Here is a 15,068-nt window from a genome sequence, read left to right as displayed (position 1 = left end):
GTCTGAATTTAGTCCCCACTACGTAACACGAATAATTTAACCACTCTCCTCTCAATCTCAGCAGCTCTTTTGGCTTTCTAGTTCTCTCTTCTCTACTCACTCATCCCTCTCACCATCACTAAACTTGAGATGTCAAAAACACACAATTAAACAATAATAATCAAAAGAAGAGAGCGAACAAAAAGATCGATCGAAATCGAAACCATTACCACACCACAATCTTAGCTGGATTCATCACTCTCCTCTTCTTCTTTTTTCCCTCCTCAGATCTTGAACAAGAAGAAGAAGACACAAACACAATGCTCTTCTTCTTGTTCTTGTTCTGCTTCTCATCTTTAGATCTTATCCACGCCGACCGTCGTGTACTCCATGAACCATTCTTCCCTATCGATTCACCACCGCCCTCACCTCCATCACCACCACCGCTTCCTAAACTACCATTCTCTTCAACAACTCCACCACCATCAGACCCAAACGCTTCTCCTTTCTTCCCATTAAACCCTTCATCTCCACCACCTCCTTCACCATCCTCCTTCGTTTCTTTCCCAGCTAACATCTCATCTCTAATCGTCCCTCACGCCACTAAATCCCCACAAAACTCCAAAAAACTCCTCATCGTCGCCATCTCCGCAGTCTCCTCCGCCGCTTTAGTCGCCATACTCATCGCTTTACTCTACTGGCGTAGAAGAAGAACAAGCAACCAAGATCTCAACTTCTCCGATGACAGCAAAACATACACCACCGACAGTAGCCGTCGAGTCTACCCTCCTCCTACTCCATCCACCGGAACGGCTCCAACACGGCGCAATGGAGAGGCTAGAAGTAAACAAAGAACCACCACTAACAACAACAGCTCTGAGTTTCTCTACTTAGGAACAATGGTGAATCAAAGAAGCATCGATGAACAATCTCTAAGCAACCGAAGCAACAACGGATCGAGTTCAAGAAAACTCGAATCACCAGATCTTCAACCGCTTCCTCCACTGATGAAACGAAGCTTCCGGCTAAATCCAGATGTTGGTTCAATCGGAGAAGAGGAAGAAGAAGAGTTCTACTCTCCACGTGGCTCACAAAGCGGGAGAGAGACATTAAACCGGGTCGGAGCTCCGGATCATCATCAAAACCCTAGATCTGTTAACAATGACACTATCTCTTGCTCATCTTCAAGCTCAGGCTCACCGGGAAGATCAACGTTCATTAGTATCTCTCCTTCAGTGAGTCCTAAAAGATCCGAATCAAAACCTGTAGTAATCACTACCACCGCCGCTGCACCACCACCAGAACCGTCAAAAACATCTCCGGCGGATTACAGATTCGTTAGGTCTCCGTCACTGTCGTTAGCTTCGTTATCGTCGGGATTAAAAAACTCCGACGAAGGAGGAAGACTAAATCAAATCTCTAGATCTCCGACGGTTACATCACTCACAGCTTCACCGGAGAATCACAACAACAAAAAAGAGAATCTCGAAACCTCTCCGTTATCATCTGCTTCAACTTCACCTGAACGACGACCAAACGATACACCAGAAGCTTACTTGAGATCTCCTTCGCATTCCTCTGCTTCTACATCACCGTATAGATGTTTTCAGAAGTCTCCGGAGGTATTACCGGCGTTTATGAGTAATCTCCGGCAAGGTTTGCAGTCTCAGTTACTATCTTCTTCTTCTCCTGGAGGAGGAGGAGGACAAGGTTTTCTCAAAGAGTTAAACGCATTGCGTTCTTCTTCTTCTTCTTCCTCCACTTGTTCTTCACCGGAGAAAGCTTCTCATAAGTCACCTAAGTTGTCTTCTCGGAACTCGCAGTCTCTATCGTCATCTCCGGAGAGAGACTTTAGTCATAGCTTAGATGTATCACCAAGGATTTCGAACATTTCACCTCAGATTTTACACTCTCCGGCGATGTTGGCTGCAATGGGAGGTTCACGTGTGCCGCCACCTCCTCCACCAATGCCGTTGTGGGGACGACGGAATCAGGTGGCTACTAAGGTGGAGACGATATCAAAACCGCCTTCTCTTACGCCGCCTTCACATCCTTTTGTGCTCCAATCCGAAAACCATCCAGTGATGACTTCTCCTGTAGAGGTTCCAGAGACGGTTAGTGCGAGTGAGCCGACGGAGGAGACTCCTAAACCGAAGCTAAAAGCGTTACATTGGGATAAAGTTAGAGCAAGTTCGGATCGTGAGATGGTTTGGGATCATCTTCGATCAAGCTCTTTCAAGTGAGTTAATGTGTCTCTTATTTGATACAGTTATGGTTTTTGTGAGTGATGTTTGTTATTGAAGTTATTGATGTGGTGTGCAGATTAGATGAGGAGATGATTGAAACGTTGTTTGTGGCAAAGACGCTGGACAACAAACCAAATCAGAGTCAGACTACTCCACGATCTGTTGTCCCGAACCTAAACCAAGAGAACAGAGTCTTGGATCCTAAGAAAGCTCAGAATATTGCCATCTTGCTTCGCGCACTTAATGTCACTATAGAAGAAGTTTGTGAGGCTCTTCTTGAAGGTAAACTAATGCTGTCACATACATAGTTTCACAATCTTTTTCTCCTTTCATCTCCAAAATATGAGTTTTTCTCTGTTTGTTTAGCTAGTAAGAATCATTTTTGAAGTCATGAATGATTGGTAGACAGCTGAAAGATTCTCTTCATTCATGGTTGGGAGATTCTAGGTGTTATATTAATGTTCTTTGTTATGCTTTTTTCAGGCAATGCTGATACACTTGGGACTGAACTTCTTGAAAGCTTACTAAAGATGGCACCAACAAAAGAAGAAGAGCGTAAGTTGAAAGAGTATAAAGATGATTCGCCTGTTAAGCTTGGACATGCTGAGAAGTTTCTTAAGGCAATGCTAGACATCCCATTCGCCTTTAAAAGAGTTGATGCGATGCTCTATGTAGCTAACTTTGAGTCTGAGGTTGAATACCTGAAGAAATCTTTTGAGACTCTTGAGGTATTACTATATTATAGCAAGCTATGTTCTCTCTTTTTTACCTTTGTTTGTATCGGATCATGACTTCATCTCCAATGTTTTGGGTAGGCTGCTTGTGAGGAACTGAGGAACAGTAGGATGTTCTTAAAGCTACTAGAAGCGGTTCTTAAGACAGGAAACCGTATGAACGTTGGGACAAACCGAGGTGATGCACATGCCTTCAAGCTTGACACGCTTCTCAAGCTAGTCGATGTCAAAGGCGCTGACGGGAAAACAACTCTCTTACATTTCGTTGTACAAGAGATAATCAGAGCAGAAGGAACACGTCTCTCAGGTAACAACACCCAAACAGATGACATTAAATGCAGGAAACTCGGCCTCCAAGTCGTATCAAGTCTCTGTTCAGAGCTAATTAACGTCAAAAAAGCTGCTGCAATGGACTCAGAAGTACTAAGCAGCTACGTCTCCAAGCTTTCTCAAGGCATCGCCAAGATCAACGAGGCTATTCAAGTCCAATCAACGATTACAACAGAAGAAAGCAACAGCCAGAGGTTTTCGGAATCGATGAACACGTTTCTGAAAAAAGCTGAGGAAGAGATCATAAGAGTACAAGCTCAAGAGAGTGTAGCGTTATCTCTAGTGAAAGAAATCACAGAGTACTTCCACGGGAACTCGGCTAAAGAAGAAGCGCACCCGTTTAGAATATTCTTGGTGGTTAGAGACTTCCTTGGAGTAGTAGACAGAGTATGCAAAGAAGTTGGGATGATAAACGAAAGAACAATGGTTAGTTCTGCTCATAAGTTTCCTGTCCCAGTGAATCCAATGCTGCCACAGCCTCTTCCTGGACTCGTTGGACGAAGGCAACCATCATCTTCGTCGTCTTCTTCTTCCACTTCGTCATCCGACGATGAACATAACTCATCTCATTAGTTTTCTTAAAGTGGGATCTCAGGCTTTTTGTTCGTGCAAGTTGTTGTAAAAAGTATGCAGTTGTTTTGTCATAATAGGTTTAAATATATATATATATATATATAGAGGAGAGGGAAAGAATTTGACAGAGACAAAGAAGTGTTTTTAATTTTTCTTTTCCACATTTGTGTAAAATAATATAGGTTTACGTTTAAATGTGTTCTTCTTTTTGTTTTTTTGCCAACAAAGGGTACAGGATTGGCTCAAACAAGCCAATGCGAAGGAATAGTGTTAACATAGGTAGCTAAATGCGGAACTGTGCGAACGCGTCTCGCAAGATTATCCGTTTTACCATTCTGAAAGCGCGGAATGTAGACTAATGTAAAGAAGGTAAACTCCTCTTTATCCGCCTGGATGTCCTCCAAATAAGGTGTAAAAGCTGGCCACTCGGAAGGCGAAGACACCATCTTCACTAGGTTGGAGCAGTCGGTAAGGAAAACAACAGATTGGTTATCCGCTCCAATCATACATCGCATGGCCCAGACAAGGGCCTCAATCTCAGCATGAAGAGAGGTTAGACTACGGCGAAGATTGACAGCTCCCATAGTGGGGACATCACCATAGGGCGACGTGCAGAACCACCCTCTTCCTGCATAACGGTCTGTTGCTTTCTAGGAACCATCTACAAAACAAATACAGTTCGACAAAGAACAAGGAACACTGAAGCCCCTGCTTCCCCGGGGAACAACCTCACTAGGAAAAGTCGATGCGACCGACAAGTCCTCTGTTTGAGCCAAAGCCCATGCTTTTGCCTCATCCTCCGCTAGTCGCAAGATCGCTAGGGGGTTGGAATCCAGATTACTAAAGAGTTTATCATTACGCGTTTTCCATTTATACCACAAGATCTAGGGAAAAAATTCATGTGTCGGAACATTTGGAAAGCGCCAAAAAAGAGAGTCCATGTTTGTGAAAGATTGAAGCTGATGGAAAAACACCTAGGGCAGTCGGGAACTGCGACAAAGCCCAAACCTGTCTAGCAGGTGGACATTCAAAGAGGGTATGATTAATTGTCTCCTCCTGAAAGCCACAAAGACCACACATTGCATCACAACTCATACCACGTTTCCGTAGATTAGTTGTAACCGCCACACAACCCGAGAGAACTTGCCACATAAAATGACGAAGTTTTGGTGGGCACCTAATTTTCCAGACAAAGGCCTGAAGAGGTGTAATATCCGGGCCAAAAACGTTTGGCCCAGAGGGAACCGTCTGATGAGAACGTAGACAATGATATCTTGATTTAACCGAATATGTACCAGACTTAGTAAAATGCCATCCCGGCAAATCCGGTTTATCCGGTTGTCGCAACGGTAAGGCAGAAATTATAGCAACATCTTCCGGTAGAAACGTAGCTGTAAGCTGAGCCATATCCCAGAAATTAGAACTCCTGTCAATGAAATTTGCAACTCAGAGCAAAGGATCTAAATGCGATCCTGGTTTAAATGTGTTCTTCCTAAAACTAATAATTTAAGGATAAATTAAATTTGTTCATCTGATCTCTTTGCTATTAACAAAAAGTTAATATATGTGAACTAAGGTAGTAAACTATTTATGGAATTGTCTTGTAAACTATAAATTAATGTCTCACTCACTATGCAACAAGTTGTTGCCAACAATTAAGGTGTCCAAGTTTCTTGCCTCTAGAGGACACAAACCATATGAAAAGGACATAAGTTTTAGAATCATTCAAGATCTATTACAAAGCGTTAGTGTCCTCACAAAAGAAACTTGAATAGTTTGATAAGAGAGATAACTAACATTATTCCTTTGGCCTCTCAGGGAAAAAAACTGGAAATCGTTTGAAGACAAGTATTTTAAATTACCAATGCAAAAATTAGTGTGACCGTTTATAAATCACTTGCTCCGGTACTTTTTTACCTTCTTCAAAGAACCTGGTTGGATTTGAACCAAACTTGGAACATAATTGACTAGAAGTGAGCATTTAGATTTGGCATCGTGATGATCCACTTGTAAGAAGGTGTTGGAGATCCCATTTTTACCGGGACACAATAAAACTTTGTTATGCGGGTCAACCAAGAAATTCATCCCACTACAAAGGCAATAAGGCAATCATCATCTTCATCTTCTTCTTCTTCATCTTCGTCATCGGACGATGAACATAACTCATCTCATTAGTTTTCTTAAAGTGGGATTTCAGGCTTTTGTCTGTGCAAGTTGTTGTAAAAAGTATCCGGTTGTTTTGTCATAATAGGTTTATATACATATATATATATAGAGGAGAGGGATTAAAATTGACAGAGACGTTTTTTTTTTCTTTTTGTTTTCCACATTTAAAAAAAAAATGAAGAATGTTAACAAGGTGTTGAAGAAAGGAGGCTACTTTAAACAGAGAGCCAAGAAGTCATTCAAACTAAAAAAACATAGCCAAGAAGTCTTTCAAACTAAAAAAACAGAGCCAAGAAGTCTTTCAAACTAAAAAAACAGAGCCAAGAAGTCTTTCAAACTAAAATAATAGGTGAAATGTATTGCCGCCCGTGGATATCTTCGGTTACTTTTGTTCTAGTGTGCAGCGTGTGGCATGGAAAAAAGAGGCAGCACCGAAAATCGCAAGTATAGCTGAGAGTTGAATCCAGAAGTTCCGCATATTGCGTGCCGCTTCCGTTGCTTGCTTCATTACCACAGCTTCTTTCTTCATTTCCTCAATTATGTAAACTTTGTTTCTGAACGCTTTCTCCATCGACTCTAGCTCCACCGCATAGGATTCTTTTCCATTTTCTCGCTTCTGTTGCTCGCCAGTCAATCTATCTTCTCGGCTCTCTAATTCACACAACACAGATGCAGTTCTCTTTAGCATTGCTAAGTTGCGCTCTGCATCCATTCCAGCGGCTTCTACTTTTGTTTTCAGAGCACCCATAGCTTCTTTGAGCTGTACACGCTTCTCTTGGAGTATAGCCTTTTCACTTTTCAATGATTCACACTGACTCTCCAAATCATTCATTGCTGTGAGCAAACTCTGGCCCTCAATCTCAAGATCCTCTGTAGTTGCTGTTTCAGTCGTCTTCTCTGATTTTAAAACCACTACCTTAAGATCCTCTACATGCCTCTTCTCCTCAACAAGTGCTTTTATCAGCTTCTTCTCTCTTGAGCTCAACTTGCGCAAGGGAGTTGTTTAGCTGACCAACTTTGCAGCTAAGCTTATCGTTAATTTTGGTTTGATCATCACAATCCTTTTGCAGCACATAAACCTTTTTCTTTAACTCCTCGATTTCTCCTTTCTGTTTGATCTTTACACTCTCCATGTCATTCTTTTCACTCAAAAGCGCTTTGATCTCACTCTTCAGTCCCTCAACCTCCTTCTTCCCCTCATCAACTGTCTTCTCCAGACTAATCTTCTCCTTGTTCACCACTTGGATCAACTCTTCTCTCACCTCCCTCTCCTTCACCAATTTATCGTTTTCAGACTTCAACTTGGCAATCACTTTCTCCAAATTGGATTCTTTCTCCTTCAACCGATCAGACCCATTCTTGATTAAGTCCCTCTCATCACAGACCTTCCTCAACTGTTCCTTGTCCATCTCAACCTTACCTGTAAGCTCATTTATTTTACCTTTCAAAACCCTAATCTCGACCTCCCCATCACTCTTCTCCCTCATCAACCTCTCTACTTCAACACCCATTACTCTAACCTGATCCAACTGGCCACGCAAACCCGTTTTCTCCATTGGTTTTTGGCGGATTCAAGGAGGTTGCAAAAGGAAAGTGGTGGCCAAGAATAGGGTTTTGAGAGAGACGTTTCTGTTTTGTTTTTGGGGTATATTTATATAATATATAGGTTTACGTTTAAATTTCTTTGTTTTTCCTAAAACTAATAATTTAAGAATAAATTAATTTTGTTGATCTGATCCTTACTGTTAAGATCTTGAATGTTTTACTAGTTTTTAGTTAGTTTTTAGATTTTGTTTCTTTGAAAATCTATTTTTTTACCTTTCAAGATTTTTTAAATAAAAATTCTCTTAAATTTAGGAAAACTAGTTTTTGAGTGGCTTCTTCCAATTTGAAAGAGAAAATAAAAACCATAATTTTTGGCTTTTGTAAACAAAAAAAATATATTCAACGAGAACATGTTTTATTTTTGAGTTTTTGATTTTTGATTTATTAATTTTAAATTCAATAGCAAAAACAACAAACCAAGAAATCAAAAACAAAAAATTTCAAAATCTAAAATCTAATAACCATAAACCATCTAAAAACTAATAAGTAATAACCATTCATGGCCTAATTAACAAAAAAAAGTAAATTAATACACATGCATAATGCACTTAGGTAGTGATAACAGTAACTATTTATGGGATCGTCTTAATGTCTCACTCACTATGCAACAAGTTGTTGCCAACAATTAAGGTGTCCAAGTTTCTAGCCCCTAGAGGATTCATTCAGATAGAAATCTTCTTCTTGTGAACACTAGATCCGTGATAAACTGATCCCAAACACGGCTTTTTCTATAAACTGCGAATATAGGACAAGTCACCATTATATACACTGAATATATCATCTTGGGCACAATAAACCATATGAAAGGACATAAGTTTTAGAATCATTCAAGATCTATATCACTAATCGCAAAAGAAGCTTGAATAGTTTGATAAGAGATATAACTAATAATATTATTCCACTGGCAAGGGAAACAAAAAAAAAGGGAATCGTTTGAAAACTAGTAATATAAATTAGCAACGCGTAAATTAGTGTGATCGCTATAAATCACTTGCTCCGGTACTTTTATACCTTCTTCAAAGAATTTGAACCATATTTGGAACATAATTGACGAGAAGTTGGCATCTAGATTTCGCATCGTGATGATCCACTTGTATGGATTTATTTTCTCCCAAAACGTGTAAAAAGGTGTTAGAGATCCCATTTTTACCACGACACACTAAAACTTTGTTATGCGAGCCAACCAAGAAATTCATAGCATTACAAACGCAAAAAGGCTTTCGGATATTGGCTAAAGTAACTGATAGGAACTTGATCCATGACGCGGCTCCAGTATTCTCAATCTTAGTTGCAATCCATATATTTATATAAGGTGCCCTATTTTGGATCTGCGCATGTACATCCATGTCTTAAGTAAGCAAACAAAGTCGTTGTTGCTCTTCTCTAGTCACTGAAAATATGATAAGAATGACGATCACCTGGAAGAGACACACTTCTAAAACTCTCTGTTGAATAATCAAAACTTTGTAAGAAATCCACTTTGTCTTTACTATAAGCAAGCCAGTAAGTATTTCCATTCACATACATGACACGGCCCCTCCACGTTTCTATGGACCAGTCTGTTGTCTTACCAACAACCCTCCACGAACTAGAGGTAAAGTCATAGATTTCGTACTCAAGTAAGTATGGCATAACTTCACCAAATTGTTGCATCCCCAAGATTTTGTACTTGTTGCATGAGGTTTTACCGAGAGCAAAGTAATCTAACTTCGTATAGGAGCTTCTGGGTTGAATCCAACTGGTTTCATGTGAATATGGGTTCCAAACAATGAGTCTAAGGTCTTTGGTGGTGCATAGCAATAAGCCGTCGCAGTGTAAGATGTTCCATATTTTGACTTCTTCTGAAGACTTGGAAAGAGGATCTTTCAGGCTAAATTGATCTGTTACCATTACCTTGTTGTTGTGAATTTCGCGGAGATTGACGCTCATTAGATAAACCACAAAATCAATTAACATGATTACCGTAGCATGAGAACGCTTCTCCGCTAGTCTCACATCTTTGATCAGAGCATTCCATCTTTTCGATACACATCGTAATCGTGCTAGAGAAGCTGTTGAAGCCTTATCGAGTATTTCCACTACCAACTCCTCTAGAAGATACATTGTGCTCGAAATTAGGGTTGAATACTTGGGAAACAAGAGAGACGATTTGTTTTAGACCTAAAAAGACAATCAAATCGGTTGATGCGTCTGGATTTGTGGCCCTGTAATGCTATTATGAGAGGCCCACGACTTCCACTGGAATCAAAAGTTTTGCGTTTCGTAATTTCGTCATTAATAAGAAAAACTACACCATTACGTTTCTTTTATCATTAAGTTTATATTTCAAAATGTGATCTGCTGAAACAGGTTTCTAATTATACATACATCTGAAATCAAATAAATATACGTGTTGCAAAATTGAACTTTTTTTTTTATAAATTTGGTTTTTAGTTTACGATATCTATACAAAGTAGATTAGATCCGCGTATTTACACGGACATTTATTTTAAATGTTGATTTTATATTTATTTGGTATTTTTTTTAAAAACGAGATTTTGTGTTCACGCACATATATTTCAAATGTGCCTTATATTAAATATATATTTTACTTAATAATAAAGAGTTTGGTTGGTGAAGATAAAGAAAGAAATACAAGTAGTATATCTTTTAATTTAGACCAATCACAAAAGCATTATTAAAAATTTTACTCTTATTTTTTATCTACATCTTTCATGTAGTTTGCAATATTTTGTAACAGCTTACCGATCTATGGTTTATTTTGTACAGCTTTATATATGTTACCAATCAACCACAAAATAAATTAATATTAATAAAACAAAACTCTAAAGAAAAAAATGAAAACTAATATTATGACATATTTGAAAAATTAACATTATCTTAAATATATTTGTTCCATATTTTGTAATCTCATAGGTAATAATTTTACTACTCGTCTAACTTATTTTATATAAAACTATACTAACATGTATATAAATAAATCAAAAATTCATATAAGTTTATTATTTTTCTCAAATTTATTACGCTATCCTGAATATTAGAAGTAAAACAAATGAAATTAAAGGCAAATTTAATAATCTCAAGAGACTAAAAAAAATAACATATTATATATAATACGTAAACATATGTTCTAAGTAACGTAAACATGAGCTTTTTTTTGAAAAAATTTTCCTCATAATTTTAAGATTTGACAAAAAAAAAAGAACTTATGAACGATTTTATATAATTTTCGTGTAGCTTTAATTGATTATTATACATCCTCATAAAAATAGAACAACCTCATAAGAAGTTAATTTATAACAAAAGAATGCTTTGATAATAGAAGGCAGTTTGATTATATTTAATGTGGATGTATTTGAAAAAATATTTTATTATGAGAAATTTATTAGTTTATATACAAGTGAGTATTAACAATCATTTTTTATTAGGATTAATAATTGACTGTATAATTTCTTTAATTATGATATTTTACTAATTAATAATTAATCGTATAATTTCCTTAATCTTTTTTTTGTGTGTAAAATTAGTAACTTATTGATAAATAATACCACATTTTGTTTTTGTCGTCTAAAATAATACCACATTAAGAAAAATAATTAATTAATTAAAAGAGCATTGAAAAATGATACTAGTATAATTAAATTTAGTGAATATAAATTTGAGAAAAATGACAATGTCTTAGAGCATGAGCTTGAAATAATTTTACTTTATTATAATCCTATGTTTTACAAATAGTGTCATTATAGCATTTTTTACACATATTAAGAAAAATTTATATATTTTTCTTATGCCCTTTTGTAATACATTAAATTAAATTCTCTCTACTATTAATAAACTGAAATAAATAGGAGTTATAATTGATATTTTGCTGGTCAATTTTGTCTTGGAAATACAAAGTGTCATTCTCTTTGTAAAATGGAGGGATTATATATAACATATACTCCCTCCGATTTTGTTTATTTGACGTATTAGGAATTTTCATGTGAATTAAGAAAGTTGTAAACTAAACCAGAGGGAGTAAGAGATATGAAAAGAACCTGACAGTCAATCTGAAACAAAAGCTAAAGGTGAATTTAGAATCATTCAAGATCAATCACAAAGCATAACTGTCATCAATGGTCTTGGTTACTACAAAAAGTAAGAGATATGAAAAGAACCTGACAGTCAATCTGAAACAAAAGCTAAAAGTGGATTTAGAATCATTCAAGATCAATCACAAAGCGTAACTGCCATCAATGGTCTTGGTTTATACATAAGAAGTCAGAATATAAATATTAACATTTTTAAAGTACATTTTGTTTTATACCCTTTAAGTTATACTTATTTACAAAATTAATCCCTACAAAATTTTGCAAAAATAATAACTAAAATACAGCAATTCAAAATCAAATATTCAATTAATCTATACTATTAAAAGGAACCATTTTTAGGTATGTAACCATAAAATTCTCTATTATTACATGTAATTCCATTAGGATTAGAACAAACAAAAAACTGAAGAAAGGGCATTTTGGTATTAAAAAAAAGAAATGAAAAGACGCGGATCCTATATTAACCGATCCGAAAATGATTAACCCGATCCGAAAGTGATGGGCTAGGAAAAGAACAAAAAAAAGGAAAAGGAGGAACACATGGGATTTTCAAAATTTTAAAAAAGGAAACACACGATCCAAGCGTGTTGGGCTACGCTAAATAATACGGCCCATTTTCATATTACGTATCCAAATAATTGGATCATTAGTTTCTATACTATTATTTATTAACTGATGAATGGAGGAATATGTAAAACCATAAATACACAGATATTCAGTTCATGCAATCACGCATATTTTCGGAACGAACATTACAAAAAAAAAAAGTATCCAAACAGATATTGATTAACATAAAGTTTGCCCAATCATTCATTATAATTAATTAACGACTGATTAAATGTAAATACTTCCGTGAATATCGCATTTTAAAGATACGGTGAACTTAAAAATATCAATCCACATAATTAGTATGATCTAATTGAATGGCAAGTTTCCTAATTCAAAATTTTATATAACGACTATGAGAAACACTTGCTTACACAATCTTTCTTAAATGTAAAATGCTTTTCACTATTTCAGAAATGTGATATCCCTCCATCTAAACCAAAATTACATATCGTTACGAAAAAATTACAGTTGACAAAATCTTAGCTACTTACCTAATTTTCCTTCGCCGATAACATCGAATCTTTAATTTTAGTGTATAATATTAAAATTAATATCATGACCTACAACTATAAAAACCGTACAATTTTTTTGTTACTCACTCGAAGCAAATACAGAAAACAGTCCACAATTGCAATCGACCCACAAAACAAATGGCAGCAACAATGATTTCACAAGCTTTGCTACTATTAAGCCCTTCAAGATGACTTGGAAGATACAAGTCAAGATTATATGGAGATCATACTTGCTGATGTAGATGTGAATATATTACATGGATCTATTGCTTTATGTTTACTATTAAAAATATTGACTGTTTACGTTTTATTTTAATAGATAACTCTGATTCATGCAAATTTTCAGCTGACTAAATCTATGGGAAAGGGCAGGGTTGATTTCAAAGCAAGTCCTACTTGAAAAAAACCAAACAGAAAACCACTAATAATCAGACGATGTGCGGGGTTGATTACAAAGCAGGTCCTACTTGAGAATAGAGTAAACCTCTATCTAGGAATATTAATTTCATATCCGCCATTGATAAGGATCAGAGAAAGGTGTACAAAGCAACAGAGGGGGAGAAGCTATAATTTTTTTTTTTTTTTTTTAAACATGTAAATAGTATAGAAAGTGTAGAAAGCACAAAGGTATATGATTGTCAGTTTCAAGAGTCGAAGACAAAGTATATGTTTATAATAGGGACCTCTACTTCTATTTTATTTACATGTTTTTAAGCAGTCATTTGGATTTATTTTAGTTTTTGGATTGACATTTTTTTTTTTTTTTCATTACTTCAAATTTTAAATCAAATTGTGACACCAAAAATGAATTTTTACTTAAATATTCTGCCTTTTCATTCTTTTTCTTTTTTTTTTTTTTTATGTTTTTTTGTTATAAAGTTCTCACCTGTTTCTTATAAACAATATTTAAAATATTTAAGAATTTTGACCACAAAAAGTATTTACAAAAAACACAGTTGTTAAATGAAAAATAATCTACCCCATGAATCCATTTGCTCATATATGTTAGTAAATGGGTACAAGATGAAAAAAGGTAATTCAGAAAATAGAAAACATTATCTAAACTCTGATGATAAAATAAGATACGAGAATTTCGGATCACAGGATGAAATCATATCATTTGGAGGATCAACTTGCGTGCCTGGACAGGTTTGACCTGCTTGAAAATATTTTAACATGTTACGTGGCAAACATAACATATGAGTTTGACCCGCTTGATATGAATATTTAGGCCATCTGATTCATGCAGTTTTAATGCTTTTTGTTGTTTTTGTCAGGTTTAATAGTTCACAAGTTTAATATAAATCTACCTAATCACTAATCCAGTTCACATTTAATGTGTGTCTGCTATCATGTCGATTTGAGGTGATTAATGTTTCATTCACAAACTTGATATAAACAAACCAATATAAGTTTATGTTATAGATGTTATACCAAATGAATATATTTATTACTAAAACTTGATCCAAAATACTTACCTATTTTCTTATCTGATGGATTAAAGTATACAATCTAAAATATGTAAATTATTATTAAAACCATTGTTATATCTATTAGATGGAAAATCATACTTGAAAAAAGACATACCACCTTTCTCTTACTGTATTTTCTGTTCTCAAATAGACATACCATATTTATCTTACTATTATTATATATAGTTGTTTATATAGATAATAAAAACAAATTGGATAATTCTTTTTTGTCTAACCTCAATAAAAAACAAATCGAATACTAAACTGGTATGAGTTTATGAATATTAACATTACAAAAAAATGCTCTTACAAATATAATCTCACATATATATAATATATTATAAACTTGATAGCAAACTTAGTTTTTGAAATCAACTCCGCACGTACGTGTGGGTCCGTATCTAGTATGTCTATAAAATCGTTACACCAATTTGATTCCTAAAATATCTCTTCTAAATTTATTTCTATTTTTCCTAAATCAATTTTTGTTTGTACTTATACAATCTTTACATTTAACATCATATTCCTACCTAAATTGATATTTTGAATCGAGTATTATCCTTATCATATCTCCACTTCATTGCTATTTTTCTTTATCAATTAAAATCTTATTATATTATATGGTTATATGGTGGGACGGGTTCTAAAACTTGACGGGTTTGAATTAACATTAGTATAAATTTAAAATATTATTAATTCGATGTTAAAATACGCGCTAAATCTTCATTTAATTATTTGGTCAACATTACAA

The 15,068-nt window shown here is 35.4% G+C and overlaps 2 protein-coding genes and 2 pseudogenes across 2 annotated transcripts; 1 reads left to right on the top strand and 3 right to left on the bottom strand.

The window, feature by feature from the left end:
• On the top strand, positions 1 to 4,057 carry LOC104790188 (formin-like protein 1). Its single transcript, XM_010515895.3, has 4 exons — positions 1 to 2,218; positions 2,302 to 2,507; positions 2,709 to 2,953; positions 3,041 to 4,057. The coding sequence occupies exons 1-4, from the start codon at positions 300 to 302 to the stop codon at positions 3,860 to 3,862; spliced, it is 3,192 nt and encodes a 1,063-aa protein (XP_010514197.2). The 5' UTR covers positions 1 to 299; the 3' UTR covers positions 3,863 to 4,057.
• A 47-nt stretch (positions 4,058 to 4,104) lies between these two features.
• LOC147949859 (uncharacterized) lies at positions 4,105 to 5,269 on the bottom strand. The gene is made up of 2 exons (XM_087510938.1): positions 4,871 to 5,269; positions 4,105 to 4,512 (listed from the first exon to the last, which is right to left on the bottom strand). Exons 1-2 carry the CDS (start codon positions 5,267 to 5,269, stop codon positions 4,105 to 4,107), a joined length of 807 nt encoding a protein of 268 aa, XP_087367064.1.
• A 454-nt stretch (positions 5,270 to 5,723) lies between these two features.
• On the bottom strand, positions 5,724 to 9,736 carry LOC104707900 (putative F-box protein At4g10190; annotated as a pseudogene).
• Positions 6,411 to 7,584, bottom strand: LOC104707907 (uncharacterized; annotated as a pseudogene).
• Positions 9,737 to 15,068: the final 5,332 nt, after the last annotated feature.

Source organism: Camelina sativa, chromosome 1 (assembly GCF_030686135.1).
Source record: "Camelina sativa cultivar CO46 ecotype springtype chromosome 1, ASM3068613v1".
NCBI lineage: Eukaryota > Viridiplantae > Streptophyta > Magnoliopsida > Brassicales > Brassicaceae > Camelina > Camelina sativa.
Note: the sequence above shows the minus strand (reverse complement) of the source record. Positions and strands in the feature narration are given on the sequence as shown.

Excerpts from the sequence above, each read along its gene's own strand:
- LOC104790188 (XM_010515895.3), top strand. The coding sequence starts at position 300 with ATGCTCTTCTTCTTGTTCTTGTTCTGCTTCTCATCTTTAGATCTTATC. Across the intron at positions 2,219-2,301 it reads CTTCGATCAAGCTCTTTCAA|ATTAGATGAGGAGATGATTG; the intron begins GTGAGTTAATGT and ends TGTGGTGTGCAG. Across the intron at positions 2,508-2,708 it reads TTGTGAGGCTCTTCTTGAAG|GCAATGCTGATACACTTGGG; the intron begins GTAAACTAATGC and ends TGCTTTTTTCAG.
- LOC147949859 (XM_087510938.1), bottom strand. The coding sequence starts at position 5,269 with ATGGCTCAGCTTACAGCTACGTTTCTACCGGAAGATGTTGCTATAATT. Across the intron at positions 4,513-4,870 it reads AATGTCCACCTGCTAGACAG|AAAGCAACAGACCGTTATGC; the intron begins GTTTGGGCTTTG and ends GATGGTTCCTAG.